At 44.3% G+C, this 22,481-nt stretch overlaps 2 protein-coding genes across 4 annotated transcripts in view; one reads left to right on the top strand and one right to left on the bottom strand.

Annotated features, from left to right (window-relative positions):
• Positions 1-1,185: 1,185 nt before the first annotated feature.
• On the bottom strand, positions 1,186-12,268 carry LOC118214059 (cyclin-T2-like). 3 transcript variants are annotated; one of them, XM_035393520.1, is made up of 10 exons: positions 11,989-12,268; positions 10,755-10,836; positions 10,503-10,631; positions 9,909-9,969; positions 9,161-9,223; positions 8,522-8,567; positions 5,067-5,230; positions 4,184-4,254; positions 2,786-3,854; positions 1,186-2,695 (listed from the first exon to the last, which is right to left on the bottom strand). In XM_035393520.1, exons 1-10 carry the CDS (start codon positions 12,144-12,146, stop codon positions 2,643-2,645), a joined length of 1,896 nt encoding a protein of 631 aa, XP_035249411.1. In that variant the 5' UTR covers positions 12,147-12,268; the 3' UTR covers positions 1,186-2,642. The 3 variants fall into 3 exon arrangements, 2 of the variants coding, with proteins under 2 accessions (XP_035249411.1, XP_035249412.1); XM_035393521.1 differs by having other exon boundaries at positions 1,186-2,692; positions 11,989-12,267; XR_004762567.1 differs by lacking the exons at positions 1,186-2,695; positions 2,786-3,854; positions 4,184-4,254 and having other exon boundaries at positions 5,094-5,230; positions 8,195-8,567; positions 11,989-12,225.
• A 2,297-nt stretch (positions 12,269-14,565) lies between these two features.
• LOC118214400 (transmembrane protein 163-like) overlaps positions 14,566-22,481 on the top strand; it is a 57,730-nt gene continuing 49,814 nt past the window's right edge. Inside the window, exons 1-2 of the mRNA XM_035394326.1 lie at positions 14,566-15,412; positions 19,162-19,281. Of these exons, the coding sequence (XP_035250217.1) occupies positions 15,229-15,412; positions 19,162-19,281 (304 nt within the window). The 5' untranslated portion in view covers positions 14,566-15,228. The remainder of the gene's footprint in view (positions 15,413-19,161; positions 19,282-22,481) is intronic.

A 22,481-nucleotide genomic window follows, 5' to 3' on the forward strand; every position in this document is an offset into this window, starting at 1 on the left:
GCCAGACCGATGCCGTTCTATGAAAAAAAATCATGGTCTCTGAAGTGCCCTAATTTACTTTTTTTTTTCTCACTTGAATCTCTCCGCCGGAATGTTTCCGTGCTAATGGAATATGGAGCCGATTAGATGGTTTGACTATAATAACATCTGTGGTGGCAGAAAAGCACTTAGCGGACCAGGAAAAAAATTTGGTGCGCTGCTCTGTCTGTCAGCTGCCATTTCCAGCGGACCTGTGAGAACAGGGGTATTCGACCGGTACTGAGGAGATTTCGGGTTTTTTTTCCCACTCCAGCTAGTACACCACTGCGACAGTCTCCATCAATCCCACCACAATCTCTCTCAGGACACAGAAGCATTTCAGACACTGCCGCTACACTCCTACGTACTCCTAAGCCGTTCCGTTCAGTGCAGGCATCAATGAAACACTGGCGCCATCTGCTGGTGCCGAGTGGAATAATTTACCCTGCGCAGTTAGACGCATTAATCCGGGGAAATGTAGTTTTATGTGACCGGCCCTGCACAGATGAATAGGAAATATCAACAATAGGTGAAAATGTGAAATCATTTCCACACAACTTCAAGAAGTAACAGTAGAACGGGTGAGTATTTGTTCACTTGATGGGCTCTATTTTCCATGCCGTGTTGCGAGCCGTCGCACTGGCAAAATGGTAATTTTGTCGTGGATTTTGGCGAGCCTGAGCAGTTTGGTAATTCCCTGACTCGCTGTGCGCCAAAGTGGGAAATTCCCACAGGGGGAGGAGGGTCGCTGCATCAGAGAAGCGGGCTGCAATTTTGGTGCAGCTCATTGCTGTTTTCCAGTTCTTCTGGTTTGCCCCCTCGCCACCCGCCAGCTCAGACTGGGTCTGTGGCGTAAATTGCAGCCCATCTTATAATAAAATTCATTATTAATTTCAGGGCCATAATTTCAGGGCTTTTCCCACGCAATGCGCGCATGGTTTTCATGGAACATACGCTGTCCAATTTGACGTACATCCTAGAAACAGGAAAGACGCCCGCGCGTCCATACCTGATACCCGCATTCTCCACCACTGTTAAGACGTCGTGTGAATACCAACCGGGCCAGTGCGACCATCTAGAACAGACTGCACTTCTGTGTGTGTCCAACATTCGACATTCAAGTGGAGACTGCACAGAATGGATTAAAGACAAGACACAATTTTAAGGTAAGTTAAAACCTTAAGATTTATTCATAGAATTTTAAAGGTGTGGATGTCAAGATTTGCACATTTTCGTTTTTTGAACTATAGTAAACTTGCATCGAGGAGTAAAATCACTACCGTTATTAGGAACGTACATTCTTGGCTTAATTTCAAACTCTGCACACAGAAACTCAGGACTAATCCGTCTATAACAATAATCTGCATTAGGAATTAAAACATTGCATCATGTAGGAAACTGGCCTACAAAGTATGGCGCAAAATGGTTCCCCCCCCCCCCATTTACTTTGAAAACACACATTTTTAGCCATTTGCTCAAAGACAATGCTATGTTATCATTATTGATTTACAGCTCTTGAATCTAGGCTACTGCATCAAGCCAAGAAAGATTTTTTTTTTTTTAATGCACTTCACAAAGATTATGTAAACTTTATAGTCCTACAACTGTCCAAATCTGAAATTGAGGCACAGCCTTTGGCATTCAGCTCAAGGTCTCGGGAGGTACAAATTGCGCGACCTCAAGCCAAGCCAAGTGATCGTTTGGTAGAGTCTGGATTGCCCAAAAAACAAACGGGCCCTGCAAGCCGTCCTGACAGCCATAGCGACCGCAGGCTCAAAGCACACTGCTGGAATGCTGCCGACCAATCACTAACGGAATCTCACATCATGTGACAATAGTCTTTTTTTATATATAGAGATATATATATATAAAATTCTGTTATACTTACAAGCAGCTCCAAACCTGAGTATTTATAGTATAGCTTTTTTGAAACATACAAAAATGTATGTACATTTTTCTCCACTTTTCTGTAAACAGTTGTCAGTCTCCTGTTTTCTCCCTTTGTGATTGAAACATGCAAATAATACACACAGTATAAAGTTATATATACTTAAAAAAAAAGTGAACAAAAAAAAAAACTCAAACGACGCAACTAAAAATGCATTTTCGCGGCTGCAGTTAGACCCGTGCGCTCGACAGCGCGCGGCACTACAGCGGACTGGAAGCGGCCGCTGTCCTGCGGGAAGTTTACAGACTTCACAAAACACTGTTTAAATTATTCTTTTTTCCATTTTAAAAGAAGAAACAAAACAAAAACCAAAAAAAAAAAAGAAACTAAATTGCACCTTTCATGCCTTTACAGTATTTATAATACTACTCTTTGTGTGGAGTTTAACACATGTACACTTTTCCCCCTCCCCTACCCCAGAGAAGGAAGGACGAAGCAGCAATTATGGATCGACGGGGAAAAAAAACGAGCGGCCATTTTGTTTTTTGTCGGTTCGGTGGTTTCGCTTTTTTTAATGACCTACGGTTATCTCCCCCCCCCGCTCCCCCCGTCTGTTTTTTGTGTTGCTAGGCACCCGTTGGTGCCGGCCCTGCGAGCGCATTCCCTGGGCGCTCGGGAGCGAATCGAGCGCGTCGAACGCGCGTCTCTGTAGTCCGCATGCCCGCCGCTGGTCCTCTCAGGGGCGTGGCTCTCCACCGGCCTCCTGCCGAGAGGTCCGCCCCCCACCTGCTGTGAGACAGGGGGAGGGGGGGAGGGTTAAGATCAGACCCGCCAGAGGTCACACACTGCTGTACAGAGGAACGACGAGAGGCACTGTACCTGCGCTTCGGCCACTTCTGCTCGATTTGGAGTGGTGGTGGTGATGGTGGTGGTGGTTGTGACTGGCGTCGGGGTGCGTCCTCTTCCGGGAGGAGGAGGAGGATGAGGAAGAGGAGCCGCCGCCGCCGCCCGGCCCCGCACCCTCGCCGATACAACCTACCGGGCTCCTGAGGGCCACGGCCGCGGGGGCCAGGGGCCCCTCGGGGCCCCCCCTCCCGTTCCCGCTGTGCTGGTGCGGGTGGGCGTGGCCGTGTTTTTGGTGCCGGTGGGCAGAGTGCTCCCTGTGCTTCTCCTTGCCCGCCACCAGGGGGCTGGAATGTCTGCTCTTGGCCCCGCCCTCGTCCGAGGAGCTGTGGCGCTCGGACGCGGACACCTTCACCTTCATCTTCAGCTCCTCCCTGCCGGCCCCGCCCCCGTCGCCTGATTGGATGGGGATGCGCAGCTTGAGGGCGCTGGCCCTGTCCCACCGCTCGCCCCCCTGCAGGGGCACCTTCACCTTGTGGGGGGAGGCGGTGGGGGTGGAGCTGCACCCGGGGGCCTGCTGAAGGTGGGGGTGGGCGTGGGGCTTCCTGTGGTGGTGGGGGGCGGGGTCAGCGAGGGCCGGGGGCGGGTACGAGTCCCTGGGCTCCGCCTCCAGGCCCGGGTCCTGCCGGCGTCTCTGCGCCGCCAGCTCGCTCGCCTGCTTCTCCCGGTACTTGTCCAGCGACAGTTTCTGGGCGGGGTGCGCGACGGGCGGGGGGTGCTTGTGGTGGTCCTGCTTGGCGGGGGGGAGGTCGGCGCACTTGTCCGCGCGGTGGGGGTGGGGGAGGGGGAGGGCGTGGGCGGCGGGGGCCTCCAGGGGCCAGTCGCTGGGGGCCGTGAAGGTGTAAGGGATGCCCTGCATGGTGCCCAGGCTGTCCAGCGACAGGGCCACGGGGAAGGACGAGGATTCCCCCTTGGGGAACTCCGCGCCGGCCAAGACGCCGGGAAGGCCGTCCGCCGTGGAATAGCCCTCCATGAGGGAGGGGCCGGGGTACAGGCTGTCCGGCCCCTGCCCGTCCCCTTTGGGCTTTTTGGCCGCCTGCGTGGCCTGAAACAGAGAGACGCAGTTACAAAATGGCCGCTCTGAGACGCTGGTCTCTCAGACACAAACCAGCACACACTTCCCTGATGCTCAGCACAGAAACATACGCATCTTCACTCAACAGCTAAAAGCCGGTCGAAAACCACCTTGCTTATAACACATGGAGCCATGTTGGTGAATATAAAAAATTTTTTTTTAAAGTTTTATCAAAAATATGAACAATCCTCATTAACTTTAGAGCAGAAAGATGAGCTTGTTCACGCTTGAAACACAGATCAATGATTTTACTCTCCCCCCTTTGGAGGGCCAAACATCTTTGAAGCGGAAGTCCTTACCCTCCAGTTCCGTATTCTTTTCAACCTGCTGGGCGTCTTCTCCAGAATCTGCAGGAACTCGTGGGTCAGTTCTGAACGCAAGGGGAAGAGAGGAAAGGCCATTCAGACCAATGCTGCTCGATTTCAAACGCATGTGCAAACCATGCAAGAACACAGCAGGGAAATCTACGTCTGTTCAGTGGTTCTAGATTTGTGGAGTCCCTCAGGCTCAAGTTCCCCCTAGTGGACGAAAGGGGGAACTACACAGCAATCAAAGTATATGAACACAAACTCTAGGGACCGTTGGGGTGATCTGAAATGCTATAAACACAGCATGGGACTTACTAACACAGGAATGGCTCAACAGCTTTACAAGGAAATAATTTAAGTTAATATAGCGAAAGGAAATCTACAGCAAATTTAGCCAATGAGCTTCTGCATTTACAGGGCCACACATACTACCATAATCATATTCATCAGGTAAACAATTCTCTTCAGCATAACCCAACCCTATTTGTGCCAAATACAATTCTGCCTTATACTTCACTCCCGGGTACAACAATCACAGTAAATTAAATGCAACAATTCATATTTTTTCATAAAATAATGAATTACAATATCTAAAATGTATACAAGGAATCCTTTAGCCTGGAATGCTAGTTGTTAATCCAATCTGAAGTCAGTTCAAGGGTACAATGGACAATGGCAGTGTCATACCCGGGAATCGAACCCGTGGCCTTTTTTAGGTTACTAGACCAGTTTCTTACCCGTTACACTACACTGCCACCCCTGTTCTGGACAGGAGGGTTCGCTAAACGAACGCAGCGCACTGCAGTGGCGGAAACGGCCCCGGGGCCGGGGGGGGGGGGGGGGCAAAGCAGGAACCCGGGGGGGGGCAACTCACCGTCCAGCAGCGTGAGCGTGACGGACGGGTCCACATACTCCCACCAGTGCTTTGCGTCCGTGGAGACGGGGATCTCCCAGTTGGACCACTTGCAGGCCAGGTGAATGCAGACGCAGGCGATGACCGTGGGCTTGTGCTGCAGGCAGAAGGTGGTCAGGTGCAGGCTGTGGTTGGGTTGGGGGGGGGGGGGGGGCGGTTTGGATGAGAGGAGAGAGGAGAGGGACCACCATTAACCCTCGAGGGCCCAGGGAGAGAACACTTCCAAAATTTAACAGTGTGCTCCTGTTCTACCACATTAAAAACGCTCAAGTGCTAAATTACTTGTAGGTAGCAATGCTGCAAGGAGAACAATGATTAACTTACACATACACATTTCATACACATTACAATAATAACAGGGACCATGTGGTTACCATCCAGGTACTTCACTACAAAGGGGAAAGATTTTCTACCGCTTAAAAAATTTTGATACATATTTATACCAATATCATATAGTGATAAGGTGGAGTTGACAGGTCGGACTCGTTTTGGAACATGCTGAGTCAACAGACACGGAGGCTAAACATCTATTAATAAATCCGAAGCTCTCTGCCACCATTTCACTATATCCAGGGAGGAACTCTATGAAGGGTTCCCAAAATGGGGAGTCCTCACCAAAGTGTATTTTAATGTAATAAATAGTCGTTTCTAATTTTATATTTACAAATTTCATCCTTTCAGATAACTGAAATTGTTTTCTAAACAAATCTTTCATGATACTGGGATCGCTAGGGGTCAATGTAACGATTATGCAAAATATAAGGTACTGCGCCCCAAAGACATTTTAAACATTTGGGGAACCCCTGCAGCAGAGCTCCACTCACCAGGTGTACCCTACAGTCAGCTCCTGAAAGGCCAATCGGGACACAGGATGGTAACCTCGGGCCACACAGTGAAGCACAATGTCTGGACACTGCACCAGAAAGCACCTCAGTATCACCATTTATCCTTATCCCTCTCAGAAACGGGAGCATGTCTCCGTACGCAAGGGTTTAGCAACTCAAACTCTACCCACAATGCCCTGATCATGTGGTTCACGGTAAACCTGCACCCTGAGCCATACAGAGAACAAGATCCCCCCCCCGTGGGGTTCATGGACTTTTACGTCCTGCCACTTCAGTGCTGGACTGGCTTTTTTTTTTGGGGGGGGGGGGGGGGGGGCGGGATTATAGGCCAGGGTCTGCTGGGAAGCACTCGGTGAAAAATGTTCTGTGAAATGTGACATGCAAGTAAACTTGATTTTCTCAAACGGGCTTACACAGAAGCCCAGGCCACTGCACCTTGCAGGTGGTATGATTTTATTCTGAAGAGCATGAGTTACGTTAGGCTACAATGGTCATGGATCCCTGAAATTCCAAATTCAAGCAGAGTTCTGGGGAAAAACAATATGCGATCGGCCATATTCTTCTTAAGCAGGAGACCATTGTCAGATCTTGCCTTGTGTGAAGACACCAAGATAAGGCAGTAAATATTTTCTTTGTAAGATATAAAGTCATTTTAGGTAGAACACCTTGATTTTTTAAGTGGCCTTCTGTCTTTTAATGAACAATTACAATTTACACTCTTCTCAGTGGCCTCTGTAAAGTACTAGGGAAAACCGCATTTTCCTCATTCGCACCATGGCCTTGAGATAAAGTTGTTTTACATTAGGCATGCTTATTCCGTTAATTACCCTTTGCGTGCACTGGCAAGACTTTATATAAGTCTGAATTTTGAGACGCATGTACTGTGCCCGACCATTCTGCTATGGTTCATGTCATTTGGGCCTTTTAACACTGGTCAACAAGGTGACACAAGGTGTACAAGTCATACATACGATTTCTACTACTGAGGACTGACTTTGTCTGTTTTGTTCAGATATACGACTTATACTCTTTTCAAACTATAGAAATTTAAAAAGTGGTCTCCACCGATTTTAAATTGGCTGAACTCCGTATTGAACTTCAGTATTCCAATTTGGCAGAGACAAAACAATGGAAAATTGCTATGGCAACTGCTAGGAGAATTGGCATCAACATCCTTGGCTAATCCCGAAGCTGGTAAAATACATTTGACATTTATGATCCACCCTATCAGAATGTGTGATTATAGCATTAACTTACCAACAGCTTGCCACAAACTCTCTACCGTTACCAACAGTTAGGTAACTTCTAAGTACTTCAGCCAGCGAATTAACACAAAGAAAAACAAGAAATGGCACTGGTACCAGCCAATAGTTTGTTGTAGCAATAGGCCGATTAGAAGTTCACTGATATTTTATATGATTTGTTTATTTTCTGCTTAACGTGGGTGGCAAAACTATCCTAGTATAAAAGTAAACAGTCAAAATGTGGCTCTAGTTGTCATGAATTATGTTCTACGAGTCAGGATCAGAATCAGTCTTGTTTGTGCACCTGTGTGTTTGTGCACCTGTGCGTCAGGCGACAATGAAGGATTTTCAGCACCATGTCCAGACATTGTGCTTTCCTGCCGAGATCTGCCACAACATCTACAAGACTCTTCAGAACATAGTCACAGACGCGGACAAAAAACAATAAACAAACCCTTTAAGGATCAGACATGTACTTTTATTAGTGCGCCAAACAAATGTAAATCTTGTGAGGTTTACTGAAAGTCTATCGTTTAACATGAAAAGTACCAAAGAGAGATTAGAGTCAAATGTTTTTCAAAGAACCGACTCGACCCTGACAACAATGCTTGCAACCGTAAGCATATTCATTGGAATTCAATTCAACGACACAAAGAGTATCTAAAGCTTCACTCAGTTAAGAGGAGAAACTGACTCCTCCAAACAATTTGGACTGAATTTGCAAGAATGCTTTTGAAACAAATCTCTTCAAATGAAATATAGGTGCCAGGTCCTTAATGGGTTTTTAATATCAATTAAAAATACTGCTTAAGCACCGATATCACATTCTTGCATACCTAAAATATATTAATATTACAGAAAACGTGAATTACAAAAACAACGAAATTTAAATGTAACATTTTTATCATAACAGAAAAATTTTAAGCAGTTTTTAAAAAAGCTACATTTCCAGTAATTAAAAAAAAAAAAACGACAACAACAAAAAAATCTTTGTACTTACCAAGAGGCCTTCTAAGTTTACATCTCTGTAGCTACTCTTTAGATGCCACTCGGGCTACCGTTTGCATCTTTAGACATACGCACTCGTTACCGAGCGAACGGTCAGCGGAAAAGCACCACTACACTTCACAATGCGCACTCAACCCCTCGCTGCCAACGCAGACCCTCGTACAGTACACCGCGCTGCAGCCGGGCCCGAGCGCGCCCACCAGGGGGCGCCGCAGCGGACACACCGGCGCAGGGAGGGCGCTGGGCACGGGAAGGGGACCCTGCAGTAAAGGAAGCTATAGTGTGCTATCAGTGCAACAAAGAGGGTCAGGATAACAACCTGTTGGTAGCCATGAAATAGGAAGTCTGTGCCAAATCCTTGCTTGCTGCAAGAGAAGAGAGAACGGGAAGCGTTACTTCACCACTGAGCAGGCCGACCATTTTTATTATTTTAATATATTAGCTAATATAACACCCTTACCCATTGCAACCGTATACATTACAAGGCAAACGTTACGCTTAAGACCCATTTCTAATGCTGGAGTACCTGTATACTAGGGCCGTCAAAACAAGATTAGTAACTTGCAAACGTACATGGACGCTTAGTAACACTTTTCTTATTTCGTGCCACTGCATGATGATGCAATTGTGACATTTTCATGGAAATTTTGCAAGAAATATTCAAATCACTGTTGTTTTTTGAAATGTAATATTCAAATTTAATTTTTTTTGGTCTAATTGACAGCCCTAACCTAATATATGGAGGCACCCTCAAGCAATTAACTCGAGTACTTAAGGTTACAAAGGCTGTGCCCCACCTGAGATTTGCACTGGCAACCTCTGCCTCGCAAGTCTAATCATTACACTGGCCTGCTGAGACACTGTCACGTGTGACATCACAGTTAGCAGACCTCGCTGCTCTCTTCCGAGCGCAACAGGCAAAACGGACAGCACAACAGTGAGGAGGGGAAGGCTGTACCTCGCACTAGCTGGGAACATTTCACAACATCAGTATGCGGATGCTCAATTGTTATTTCAAACCCTGAAATAAAATACACATCGCACCGTTAGGCCGCCGTTATTTCAGGACAAACATGCAAACATTTGTGAAGAGAATTTGCCCACTTTAACGTGACAGTAGATCGTACACATGTGAATACTAACACTGTGGCATGTCTGGCCATTTAGTACTGTATATAACCAACTACTTCTGCACAGGAATTGAAATGCATGTCATTTTGTTATGGCTCACTTGGTGAACATGGGACTTTGTCTGTTTGTAAGAAAGAATCCTTATGAGTGATTTGAGGGCACATTACAACCACTAACATTCCAGAAAATAAAAAAACTCCAATTGTGAGAATGAGCACTCTTAGAATTCAAACTCACTGAAACTCCAGACAGATACAGCCACCAGTTAAGCAACATCCACAGATAAAATCATGAAGAGGTGACCGGCTGTGTTGGGAGATTTGTAACCATCCAACAACATTTATGGATGCATTTTTTTCTTAGGCAAGTAGAACGTAACACTCGGTAAGCTCAAGATATGGGGTGGAGAAAACAAACAAACAAAAAGCACAGCTCTGAGAAATGAAATGGGCAGTGGGGCAGGGCACACTGACAGGAGGTCTGTATACAGCACAACTGCAACTCCCTCATACATTATTGACGTACAGTTTGCTGTCGCTCGAGCAGCTCTGTCTCAACTGCAGGCCTTTACTCACCTAATGTCTGCAGCACTATCGTTTCAAGTATCACCAGCTCTTGGGCTTGCTGGAGGTATGCCTGAGGTTCAACAGACAATCAATACATTACGCTTGTATTGCGCCTCCACACTTTCCAGCCCTAATCCATACAGCACCCCCGTTTTAAGCTGCTGTGAGAGTGCTGGCGGGGAGCGTCTCTGCGTTTCGTCCACAATAATAGTAACGGCACAGAAAACAGGCGTCTAGTTCCCAAGGCAACAAGGAAAAAAAAATACTGTTCCCAGAAAGCCTGGAACATCGTAGTAATATTTACAACCCATTGACCCATTATGGTAATGCTGCCAAAAAAACTCTTTGTTTTAACTAAGGACGCATTATTGGACGTTATCAATATGCAAGGCTCAATAAGAGCACGTGGGCACACTCCCTTGCCTCAGTCCAGGGACTAGTCGGAGGACGAGCGGGGCAGAATTAAGTTCAGGTTCGAGTACAATGCAGAAACACCTCCATGGCAAGATACCACGCAGGACACCACCGTTATCATTACGAGTACGGCGCAAGAGCGTATAAGGGGAGGGGAAAAAGTACAATACCAGCAGTACCCAGACTTACATTACTCTTTGTATCTAGCGGGGTTTCTTGAGGGTTTAGGCAGGCATGTGCCACTTTAATTACGTGTTCAAGTTTCCGAGGCTGCTCCTCGACCTTCGCAGCCAAGAACAAGGTGGTCGGAGAAATGATCTGCGAAACAAAAGAAAAAACATTCGATATTTCTCAAAGGCTGTCATGGCAGAACGACGTGAGGCGTCGTCAATTTTCTAACTTCTCCCCACAAGAGCTTGAAAAAAAAAATGTAGTACTTACATTTCTGTGGAATTTGGTGAAAGAATGATACATATAAAATCTATGCATGTAAACAATTGCAGTGTTAATTGTAAGTTGGGAGCTGAAGACAAGGATTAAGGAAAATTGCCAGGCTTCATTTGATTGTTTGTCCATTTTTTGCCATCAGTGTATAAACATAAGTGACAGAAATATCTCTTTGTGAAATCAGCTTTCATGGCTCGCTGTGTTGCTGAATGCTTACCAAGATACTTTGCACGGAGGAATACAATTCGCTTTGAGACAGGAAACCAAATTAATCGCATCTGAAACCGCGTAGCTTGCCAGGTGCAAGAGTATTCGGCCTTTTGCTCTCACGGTCTGTGTTTGAGAGTGGGGGACATTTATCATCTGAATTTGATACCCGGGACAAATATTATGTTGTTATTGTTTATAGGTTTTCTTAACAAATCCTCATATTTCAGTGATTTTATCCTCATTAATGTTTCATTAGCAATCTAGGCAACTAACTTCACTCGCAAGATAATTTTCATCGGATTAGCTACCTAATCAGATCTTCACCAATTATTGGGGGATGTAGTAATGACCTGTTTCAGTTAAACAAAAGCCAGATCAATTTTATCAACTGAATAAAACATCTAGTCTAGACACGATAGTATTTATTAAAGTTAATGATATTTCACTTAGCCACCATACCAATAAAAAGTGTTCGAGGCTGGAAAGACTGTTAGTTAGAATTAGCCTAGATAACGTTAGTTAGCTACCGTCTTGAACCCACTGACACAGAACTACAGGTTTCACTTCTGCTAGCTAAATAAAACGAAGACTATGCTTACTGACATACCTTAACACAAATGGCATAAAACAGTAAATAGCTAGTGTAGTGGTACTTGTGTGCTCACCAGCAACATAGTAGCTATAAGATAAGTCACACAGTCCGGCATTTGTGGCAGCATCCTTTATAATTATAACTAGCCAATAGCTACGTTAGCTTGGTAGTTAGCAAGCTACCAGATTTACACTGCTATATAACCAACCTGTATGGAGTAAATGTTTTAGGAAATAAACTATTCAGTTCAGTTATGCAGTTAACAGGAGACGCATACGTAAAGGCTATTTGTTGCGCCATCAACAATCGTTAGCAAGTAATTTAAAGCGAGGGGCCTTCCAAAGCGCTACGGCATAACTAGCCATCACTACCACAAGCGGCTCTTCCGTTCAGAAATCCTGTTGGTTTCACTTTCAGAAAGGATACACGTTGAGTCTCTGGCCCATATCTTGAATGAGGTTAGCCGCCTGCTGTCTATATGACAGCTCCCTGTCCGGCTCGACTCCACAGCGGCGGGACGGCGTGGTTTCAAGCTGATCCCGGGTGAAAAACCATTTTGAAGAGGATCCCCGGCACGCCGCCATTGCGCTCCAGCACTAGCACAGGGAGCCGAGAACGGACACACGCAAGCACGCCAAAGACAGCGCCGGAAACTACTACGTCACATACACAGAACCGAGAGTAAACAAAAGGCTCATGGGAAGTGTAGTATCCACATAGCCTACTTAAAGAGAATTGAAGAAGTTACCTTTTTCTTTATTGAAACACACTATCTTACGATTATTCATGTTGGATATGAGAACCAAACAATTTACAGGTGCATATTAGGTGAAATACCCTTTTCTTTTTCTAACCATACTGGCAGTTTAAAAAAAAAAATTATTTGTCGTTATCATGGCTACCATGATATTGTGGAAAACAAGAAAGTAACACACTCAGATTCCTGCTTGCTGTGTTTATTAAACCAACGTTTCGGGGGAAAAAATCCTTTAATAAACTCAGCAATCTGAGAGTTCGACTTTCTTATTTTCTATTATTTATGTTCCGTCAGTCTGCACCTCTTTAATTTTCGGGTGAGTGCCATTTTTGTGTACATTACACCATTCCGATTGTGAAATAACTGCATTGCAATATCATTGTGACCTATGCTCTAATTGCAATTCTTTTCGTGCTGTCATGTTTCAGAACAGTGTAATCAAATTTTGTCACATTGTTAACAACAACGGTACACTATTAGTACTTGGCCCCGGGACCCAAGCTATCGAGAGAGTGGTTTCAGCATCTAGTTTTGATTCTTGCCTTTTGGATTGCTCTTGGAGTCCGTTATTGGCGATTGAGGCCATATGTCCTGAACATAATGCAGGGGTGGGCACATATTGGGCATTTTGTAATGTAACAGCATTTCTGCAGCAACATATTTCTAGTGCTGCATTTTCAGATGTCCACCTGGCAGCAGCAGAGAGCTTTTTTTATTTCAAGGTTTCTTTTTTTAACCACTTGAAATGATTATAACTAAAGGAAAAATAGCAGAAGAAATACAATATAGTCTTTGTGTACTACGATGTTTTGCAGTGGTTAATACACATTTTTTGGATGACACTCAATGTCTCAGGTTGTCAAATCAGTCAAAACAATTCTCAGAATGATATTTTGATGCTGCAAAACATATCCTGCATATATCATGTACAAAACCAAACATTGCCTTCAAAAAAAATTTGTCAGTTATTTTGAAACTTTATTTTTAAACTACTCCTGAATGAGTGTGGCGTGGTGAAAACTGACATTGTCCCAAATTGTCTCTTTGGGTGTGTACAGAACTGATTTGGCAATAAGAGTTTGTCATTTGCAGTCAAACACGTACCAGGTGAAAACGGGTGACACCATGAAAACTGTGTTTGAACTTAAGCTGTGTATGTAGAATTTTGCAGACAAGTGAACTGGTCTGTTGAAATGCTCATTTCGCACTGTAAGCACATAAAAAGCAGCATTCAAAGAATTCTTAATTGTCATTGTAAATCCCTCAGAAAACCTCCTCTACCCCCCCTCCCCTGCTGACCCAGGTAAAATGTTTTGTATCGCATATCGTGATCTCTGCGGAATTAAAAAATCAATGAAGGCCTTCAGTGTGATATTCATAAAATTACCCGCAGGGTTATACTGTATGTCGTATATTCATATAAATATATACAACGGAGTTCTGTTTGAAATAACTCTTCGTGCTCTCATTTGTCGCCCCCCTGTGTCATCATGTGGTAATTGAACTTAATATGCTTCAGGTGTCAAAAAAGTAAGCGTTCACAGTACTTACTGTAAGGACTGCAGTCGAGGTGTCAAATGGCAGGGTTCAAACATTTAATATTAAGATATGCATCTTGTCGACACTCATATGAAACCGAATCTGTAAAAAATACAGCAACAGTAGCAACAGCTATAAAAAACTAAGAAATGGACGCTTGAAAACTTAGTATGGAAAGTAAGTGCATAATTAACAAGATAACCAAGAATGATTATTATACAGCCCTATTAACCTTACTGAATAAACGATGCTTCTTTTGTAGCCTCCGTTAACGTAGTCATCACATGCCTTTAAAATATTATGCACGACCGAACTGAATGCGATTAAGGGAAAGTCATTGTCAAACAATTCTAATCTGTCAGTCAACAAAGCTCACCTTTGAAAGAGTAACTGTTGATTTAACCAAATTGAGTTCCTAGTTTAAAATTTGTTGTTGCTGTGAACCCGAAACGACAGGTTAACTCAGGATAACTTTAGGAAGCAACACTAAAGATTAACACTGGACATTGTACTGTGTGCGTTCAGACGATATTTTAATTTAATTCGGACAGGTGACGTAACATTAATGTAGGAAGTTTAATCTGTCTAATGTAAACACAATTTAAACGTAGGCCTACTTGTTAAATAGCTTATCCACCGAAAGACCCTAACTCAAGGAAAAACAGCACGTGACATGGATAGCTACTACTATAGTCTAACTAGCGGCATTGCACGTGCTGCTTTGGGTTTGACAGACTATCAATCAACATTGACCATTTCAGTTAAATCGTCTAGGCTATACATGGAAATAAATAGGACCCAAAACAAAAACAATGTTTATCCCAATTAAACAACACTGCGATGCTTAACTCACGTTAAACAACCAAAACTTTTAGATTAAACCACACAGCAAATATATCAGTAGCCCATTTATGACGGCGAGGAGTTGGGTTGCCACGGGATCACTCGCGGGCTGCCAAAAGATAAGTCGCTTGTTCACCTGCGCGAGATGCGCAGCGCATCCTACCGAAAACAATCGCTTTCGGAGAAACTGCCGCTCGCCAGAAGTCTCGCCAGTGATTTTCTGCTCGGGCGCTTGACAGTGGTATGTGCACGAATTCTGGACAACCTCGGAGCAGGAGTCCAGTTAAAGAACGTGGATATTTTTAATTAGAGACTGTCTGCTGTAGTCGCTGCTCTCTAGTTAGCGAGTCCGTGTCGGAGAGAGAGGGGGGGTTTTGTTGATGCAGAGGAGAGTCTCGATATCTTATCTGTTTGCCCACTTCGCACTGAGCAACTCAACGCCGGCGGCATCAGCGCGCCGGAGGACTGGAGTTCTCGCTCCGGTGTGACATAATTCGAGTGCTTTATTTTAACTGAAACAAAAAGCGATGACCGACTCCTCGACACCAGACCCCTGCCCAGTGCCTGACCCCACAATTGTGGAGCCCGTTACTCGGAACGGACAGTGCGCTCCTCCGGAACAGCAGCCACCCAAAAGGGCGAATTTGGGAGACCCCTTCAACATGGACCGGGACCAAGAGATGAAAATAAGCGACAGCGTAGAGGGTCAAGGTAAAATAATTTTGTTGCCTTATTTTGTATGTAATTTATGATAGTCTTGGGTTGATAATGGATACGCAGCGGGACCTTGGAATGTATTTATGGCGTCTGCGAAGTGTGTTTAATTATTCAGCTGTGTATGAAATCTATAATGCATACACAGAAAGTAGAACAGCTTATTAACACAATTTCGCGGCTACGTGGATGCAAAAGTAAGCTTGAATTATTTTAACGAACTAGTAACTATCAGTACTTTTCATAGTTACAAATTATGATATGATTTGATAATCATTCAGTTTTAATTAATGTATCTTGATTTTTGACATTGATGTGTCAGATCCATATATCTGTGCAACGTTAGCCTAGTGTCGACCTTGTTTGAAAAAGAGACAAATTATAATTGCAATTCAATTATGTAGCCTATATTATGTGATGGAGGATAAGAAAGACAAAGCTCAAAATCTGTGACTTTATTGCCTCTGTAAGGTTTATTGCTGCCGAGCAATGTGCGGTGGTGAGACTGCCTGGCCTTGCTGCGTGGCCTTGCATGGCATTGTCAGATAGTTTTGAGATAGTATTAGTATTGAGCCTACTTTTCTGAGGTGTGTGTGTGTGCGTGTATTTTCTGTGGCAGGTAGAAAGATCATATAACGACCCATTTAAAGGATTCACTATGCTTAATTGTGATGTTTTAAGTCTCTTGAATTGTTTGTTCCTGATTGCGGGTCATTTTGGAACAGCAGGAGGCTGAAAACGTAAGCAAATGGAAGTATCTTTATTGCTGGGGGAGATGGGAGGTCAACAGCCATTGTTTGGACTCATGACAGTGTCATGGGTTCAGATCATTGAAGAAAAAAATAGTTACACTGAGTAAGCTACATCGGTGGATCGATGAGTAAAGAAGAGAAATCAGCCTTTTAATGGTTAATTTAAAAATAAAAATAAAATCTTAGAATTAATTTCCAATCCAATCCACATAAATACTGTGTTTCCCTTCCTTATATGAACTGTGTGTGAGTTAAATCTTCTCAAAATTCCTCACAAGTTAATTTCATAATCCTTTCAGACAAATTAGTTTTGTGAAACGCGAAACTTCATACGATTATTAACGTAAAAATTTACATTCCGTCTTGTGTGCGATCATAAAGACCATAAAGAAAATGTGTAATACCGGCCTGTCTGCATCTACGTCAGCGATGCACACACTGTAGTGGCCTTCTCCACTGTTTGCATTTCCCTCTGCACTGGAACATCTTCCCTCAGATCTGTTTGCATTTTCATTTAGCATAACCATATAGAACATATGACTGATAGATAGTCTGGTGATGCGCTAGACAGATACAGGGAAGGCGCTGTCGTCAAGGGAGAAACTAACGACGTCCACCAGAAGAACTAAGTTGATGCAAGGAAGGCGCTCTAAAGGAAGGAGATTAGAAAGAATAAATATGGAGGCTTGGTTATTTTAGTGGTGTCTGCAGGATACTGTTCTGCCTCTCTCTCCCCCCCTTCTCTACATGAAAGGCTCCTCAGTTTTTGCAGAGTCATTTGAATATTGCGGGTAATTCGGCTCGTGCATTGGCAGTGAGGGGAGGTGAGGCATTGGGCTCAGTCTACAGCAGGTCTATAATGCAGTAACTATCGCCCAATTAATGAAAAGAATGTCTAAAACAAGATTTCCTATATTATGGATCTATGGCACACATCTTTTTAGTAAATTATGAATATGTGGCAAGTTAAAATGATCATATTACCAGAAAATATTTTGTAAAGCAGGTTGTTTTTTTAAATCTGAAAGTTTGAACTATATAATAGCGACATACATGTCATATATGGAAAATATTTTGGAGACTTCTGTTCGTTGTCAGAGCTATCACTTGCTGATTTACAAAGATGATAAATTTCATTTCATTTCAAAGACTCATTTCATGTGATAATGAATTTGTGCTCATGTCTTCTGCAGATCGGTTGATAGTGACTTGATACCCTGGGTTACTCATCCCTGGGTTACAGTTTCATCGAAAACACTCAATCACTCAACACTCAAATCACTCAACACTTAACTCAACCCTGTTTGCTCTAATTAGTGTTTTGCAAAAGAAAATGGCCTCCTGTTTTTTTTAATTTATTGCTTGTCACCTGGAATTACCTGCACAATCAGTTATGTGCAGTGAATAAATGATGAGTGTTACTACAGGGCTTGTTTGCACATGGGTCACATATAGGAGGAGCGTTATAAGGTCAGAGGAACCTCAGCTTCTGTTGGAAACGGTCGGCGCAGCCTGTGGAACTGTTGTACGTCTACTCAACATTCTTCTGTGGGTGGGAGATTTCAGGAAACCCTAATGAGCACGTGCTTGCTGTGTATTGGACGGCCGACAAATTACACAGTCACATGTGAAATGTGGGCCACGCTGATTGGTTGTGACCAAATTAGCACCTGCCTTCTAGATTCAACCCATTTTTTGTGTTACACTTGAAGGAATACTGAAAGTTATCTCTAGCTAAAATGCGTATACTTAATATCTGTATCGTCTCATTCTCGTAATTGTCAGAGGAAGAGAGATGGGGTCACATGGTAGGAACTAAGCACCCCTCAGCTTTAAAGCCAGGCGTCAAGGGTGCATACCACCAATACATAGCATGGGCCATGTGACCCTCTCTGCCTAATCTCTCTTCCAGAGTTGCATTCCTTCCCAGTGTCCAGCACTTTGTGGCACGTAGCCAAACGAGCACGTGCGCACACACACACACACACACGCATACAAAAACACACGCACACACACACACGCATGTATGCACCCTCACACAGTACAGACACAGACACAGACACAGACACGCGCACACACACGCATGTATGCACCCTCACACAGTACAGACACAGACACAGACACAGACACGCGCACACACACGCATGTATGCACCCTCACACAGTACAGACACAGACACAGACACATGCATACACACACACACATACACACACACGCATGTACGCACCCTCACACAGTACAGACACAGACACAGACACACACACACACACACACACATCATTCTTATTTCTTGTAGCCTACATCGTTCTAGTAAAAACTCAGCTGCATATCCCAGAATTCTAATGCAAATAAGCTTCCAGTATTGTGACATTGTATAGATTAAATATTTGCTGCACACACAACTGTGTATCCTGTACATATAACCTAAAGTTTGATCATGGGAGAGTGATGGAGCCATTCCTGAAGGTGCCACTAAAGGCCTATACATTTAACCAATCCATGTTACTATGGGAGTTAGCATGTTCTCCCCGTGTCCGCGTGGGTTTCCTCCCACAGTCCAAAGACATGCAGGTACGCTAACCGGAGACCCTAAATTGTCCACAGGTATGAGTGTGTGAGTGAATTGTGAATTGAGTGTGCCCTGCGATAGATTGGCGGCCTGTCCAGGGTGTATTTCTGCCTCTTGTTCAATGCATCCTGGGATAGGCTCCAGCACCCCCTGCAACACTGCCCAGGATAAGCGGGTATAGATAATGGATGGATGGATGTTAATCTGATCTGGACCGGGGGGAATATGAAATATGTGAGAAATTGGCTCCAATGTTTTGTACATATATTGACTTGTGAAATGAAGTTAAAAAGTGTGAAAAATTAGTATTAGGCGTTTTTCTTGCGTTTCCTATCCAGCGTTGTGTGATGGGCCGGGTGGTATGATGTCATTTTTGATGATGTCATTTTTGATGATGTCATTTTTGATGATGTCATTTTTTCCAGGCTTGCTGGAGAGCAGCATGCGGCTGAAACCCCACGAGGCGCAGAGCTACCGCAAGAAGGCATTGTGGGTATCCTGGATCTCCATCGTGGTGACGCTCATCCTCGCCGTGGCTGCTTTCAGTGAGTAGTGTAGCCCGCGACTTTCCAACCGCTGGTCTGCTAACCAATCAGAAATGATGATGATGATGATGATGATGAAATGGGGCCGGATACTGGATGTTTGAAAAAGCTCCTGCAAAAAAAAAACCTGCACCGTTTGCAAAAAAAAAAAAAGATGGTAATTAGCGACCTGGTTATATTTATTCTGCAGCAAAATCCTTAGTAGCTTTGATGCAGTTTCCTGGTAACCCATCTATGTTCCTTCAAAGCAAATTTGGACAGAACTCGTACGGGTTTTACGTTGTGCTGAGATGGCAGCCTTAGCTGCCTTAAAAGTGCTGTTAATGTCCTGTTAAACGTGACTAACACATATATCGCTGTTTGTAGTGATCAGAGCAGGAGCAGGCTAGCCAGCTAGCTTTAGTTACATTTTTCCTTCTGTTAAACATGCCCTTAATAAGTTTCTCGCTCCTGTGCTGTCAAATATGGGTGTTTTAATTTGCTAGTTGAGCATAATAGTACACTCCAAAAACTGGAATCTTTTGCTGCCAAACGTTGTCAACAGCTGGCAGAAGTGTGGCGACGCCGCTGTTTGTAAACTTCCGGGTTGGCAGCACTTACGCGAGAGAAGTCTATAGGCCGTTACCCGATCTGACCTGACGTAACAGAGCTAAAAATAGGCCCGATACCCGACAAAATTGCAGCATACCTTTGGGTCCTGTCTGGCTCGATCGGGTCAGTACGCAGACCTCTACTCCCTTGTCTTAGGTTTGTGCTGGAAAAGAGAAATACATTTAAAAAAAAAAAAACATTCTGGCATCCAAGCTGATTTAATTGAGACTGCCATCAGTGCCTGAAAAATCTATGGTATAATCTAGCTGTAGAAATTTACCTTGATTGCACACGATCACAGAGCTGACTGAGCTGAGGTGAAGTGAATATTTCCTCATTTTGTGTGTGAAATTATTTAACCTCTGTTTCTTCTTCTGGGGGAAAAACTGTCAGCTTAAATAAGCCAAAAGGAATAGGCTACCTGTCTATGAATGTAATATTCCTGTAATGTATTCTACACTCAGAAGAAAGGGTTCCAAAAGGCTCCTCTGTGTCTCCAAAGATAAACCCTATCTAGCTCAAGGGTTCTTTGACTGGCAAAATGGTTAAATCTGTGAGCTTTCACACTATTAATACCTACTATAGAGGATTCCATAAATAACTAAAAAGGGTTCCCCAATAAAGACAAGCCAAAGAACCCACTTTTTTCCCCCCTGAGTCTAATACTATGCACAATGCTTCAAAGGCACCTGCTGTTTATGCTGTAGCATACTGTAAGTTGTCTTCATCCCTGGATTCATGTTGAAGTTCAGGCTCGACGCTGTTTATCTCTCCCCCTTCGTTAAGAGAGAGCAATTGCTCTCGTCCATAACAATGTGGGGATCGGAGTCCCTGAAGACCACATGGAGAGCTTCTCTGCGAATTACTGAAATGAAGGAGAGAGGGTTGGGGGAGGGGGCGGGGGGGTTGGAGGGCTCGGCAAACACGGGGGCAATCAGGCTGTAGTCTATCTGGCCGGTTTTAAAAGGAGCAGAATATTCCAGTTTCCTATAACTGTTTGGCGCTCTGGTTCCCCCCTGGTACCCCCCCTCCCCCCCAGCCGCCCCAGTTACCCCCACCCCCCCTCCTGCAAAGCCGCAGGAGGGGGGAGTGGAAGGCCCCGGATCCTGTGGCTCACTGCATTAAGCGGGCAGGCTGCAGCGGTATCCAGTCCCAGGACAGTATCCGTGTCACACCTTCGGGGGATATCTAATATTCGGCTCCGGGCTCCCCACCTCCACACTCTCCTCCCCGTCTCTGCCCAGAGCAGGAATAATTATAAATGGACAGTGTGCAGTTAGTGTAGTTCCCCTGCAGGAGCAGGAGGCAGGGTAAATATTGCTGACATGTGTATAATAAAGATGTGGATCCTCGAAAATTACTTAATTCATTTTTTTTAAATGTTTTTTTTAGGATCATTAACTTGAAATGCAACCCTCATAGAGACGTTTTGTGTTAGGTAAAAAAAAAATTACACAGTCTGTGTACCTACAGTATGGGCAAAACGATCAGAATGCTAAATATTAAGTCTGAGAGGTATGCGAGCGCACTGCAGAAAATCGAAATTAGGCATGGGCTGGGGGGCTGCAGTGTGGATACATTTCACATGCGGGATATATGCAGATGCCTACTGTCTGTCACAACAGCGTTCCTTTCATGACTCATGGTATTAATTCCTTGAATACAGCCCTTGGCTATTTTGGACAATCAGTGCCAACAGGACACTTTCATAGATAACCAGGAAGGAAGAAAGCATTCCACTATTGGTGTGCTTGAACAGTGCAACAGCAGTGCATAAAATGGCCACAGATCTTTTCTAGACTTGTTGACCTGTGCATCTCTCTCTTGGAGCAACAAAGGTGAATCTTCAAGAATTGTGGAATGCAAGAAACAGTGTCCTACAGTGTCTGTTGATATGTGAGTCTGCCTTTAGTCTGTGAGCTATTCTGTGAGTTCTGCCTTTAGTCTGTGAGCTGTTCTATGAATTTGTTGGTCTGTGTCTGAATCACAGAAAAAGCTGTTCACCAGTCCTCGATGACAAATTAATTTGAACTCGATAGCGCCACTCACATTTCCCTGTACAGTACTTCAGTGGAAGTTTCTGCCCATTCTTGTGTGCACTGTGAATACTGTGAAAAAGACACATAGCTCCACATTCAGCAAGGTTTTAAGCTATGAAAAATGCCAGGCCATTCGGAGATAGGAGAGAAAACAGAAAGCCTTTTGTAGGTTGCCAGGGGGACAAATGAAAGATTAATTTCTTTGCAACATAAAATCATAAACTTTTTATGAGTTTCCTGCCTTTATTGAACCCTGGTGCATATTATGACATACAAGAGTAAATTGGGGGGGGGGGGGGGGGCGGGGGCCTGAGCCTGAGCCCCCAAATAGCAGGTACATGAGGTTAAAAAAAAAACTCCCAGTGGGGAGAAAATCCTCAAACAGGGCCTAAGTGGGCCTAAAACATGGGCCTAAGTGCTTCGTCTGTGTTCCACTATTTGCTGTTACCAAACAACCCTGCTGGAAACCATACAGCCTCCGCAAATAAGCTTGAGTATAAAGCTAAAGAGAAGGAAGACTAGCAATCCCACCTTTCTGTCTGTGGCTCAGGGGCTAGAGCCACTGCACGG

The sequence above is a fragment of the Anguilla anguilla genome, chromosome 15, assembly GCF_013347855.1.
Source record: "Anguilla anguilla isolate fAngAng1 chromosome 15, fAngAng1.pri, whole genome shotgun sequence".
NCBI lineage: Eukaryota > Metazoa > Chordata > Actinopteri > Anguilliformes > Anguillidae > Anguilla > Anguilla anguilla.

Excerpts from the sequence above, each read along its gene's own strand:
- LOC118214059 (XM_035393520.1), bottom strand. The coding sequence starts at position 12,146 with ATGGCGGCGTGCCGGGGATCCTCTTCAAAATGGTTTTTCACCCGGGAT. Across the intron at positions 9,224-9,908 it reads GATAGTGCTGCAGACATTAG|GGTTTGAAATAACAATTGAG; the intron begins GTGAGTAAAGGC and ends ATTTTATTTCAG. Across the intron at positions 8,568-9,160 it reads ATGTTCCCAGCTAGTGCGAG|CAAGCAAGGATTTGGCACAG; the intron begins GTACAGCCTTCC and ends CTTCTCTTGCAG.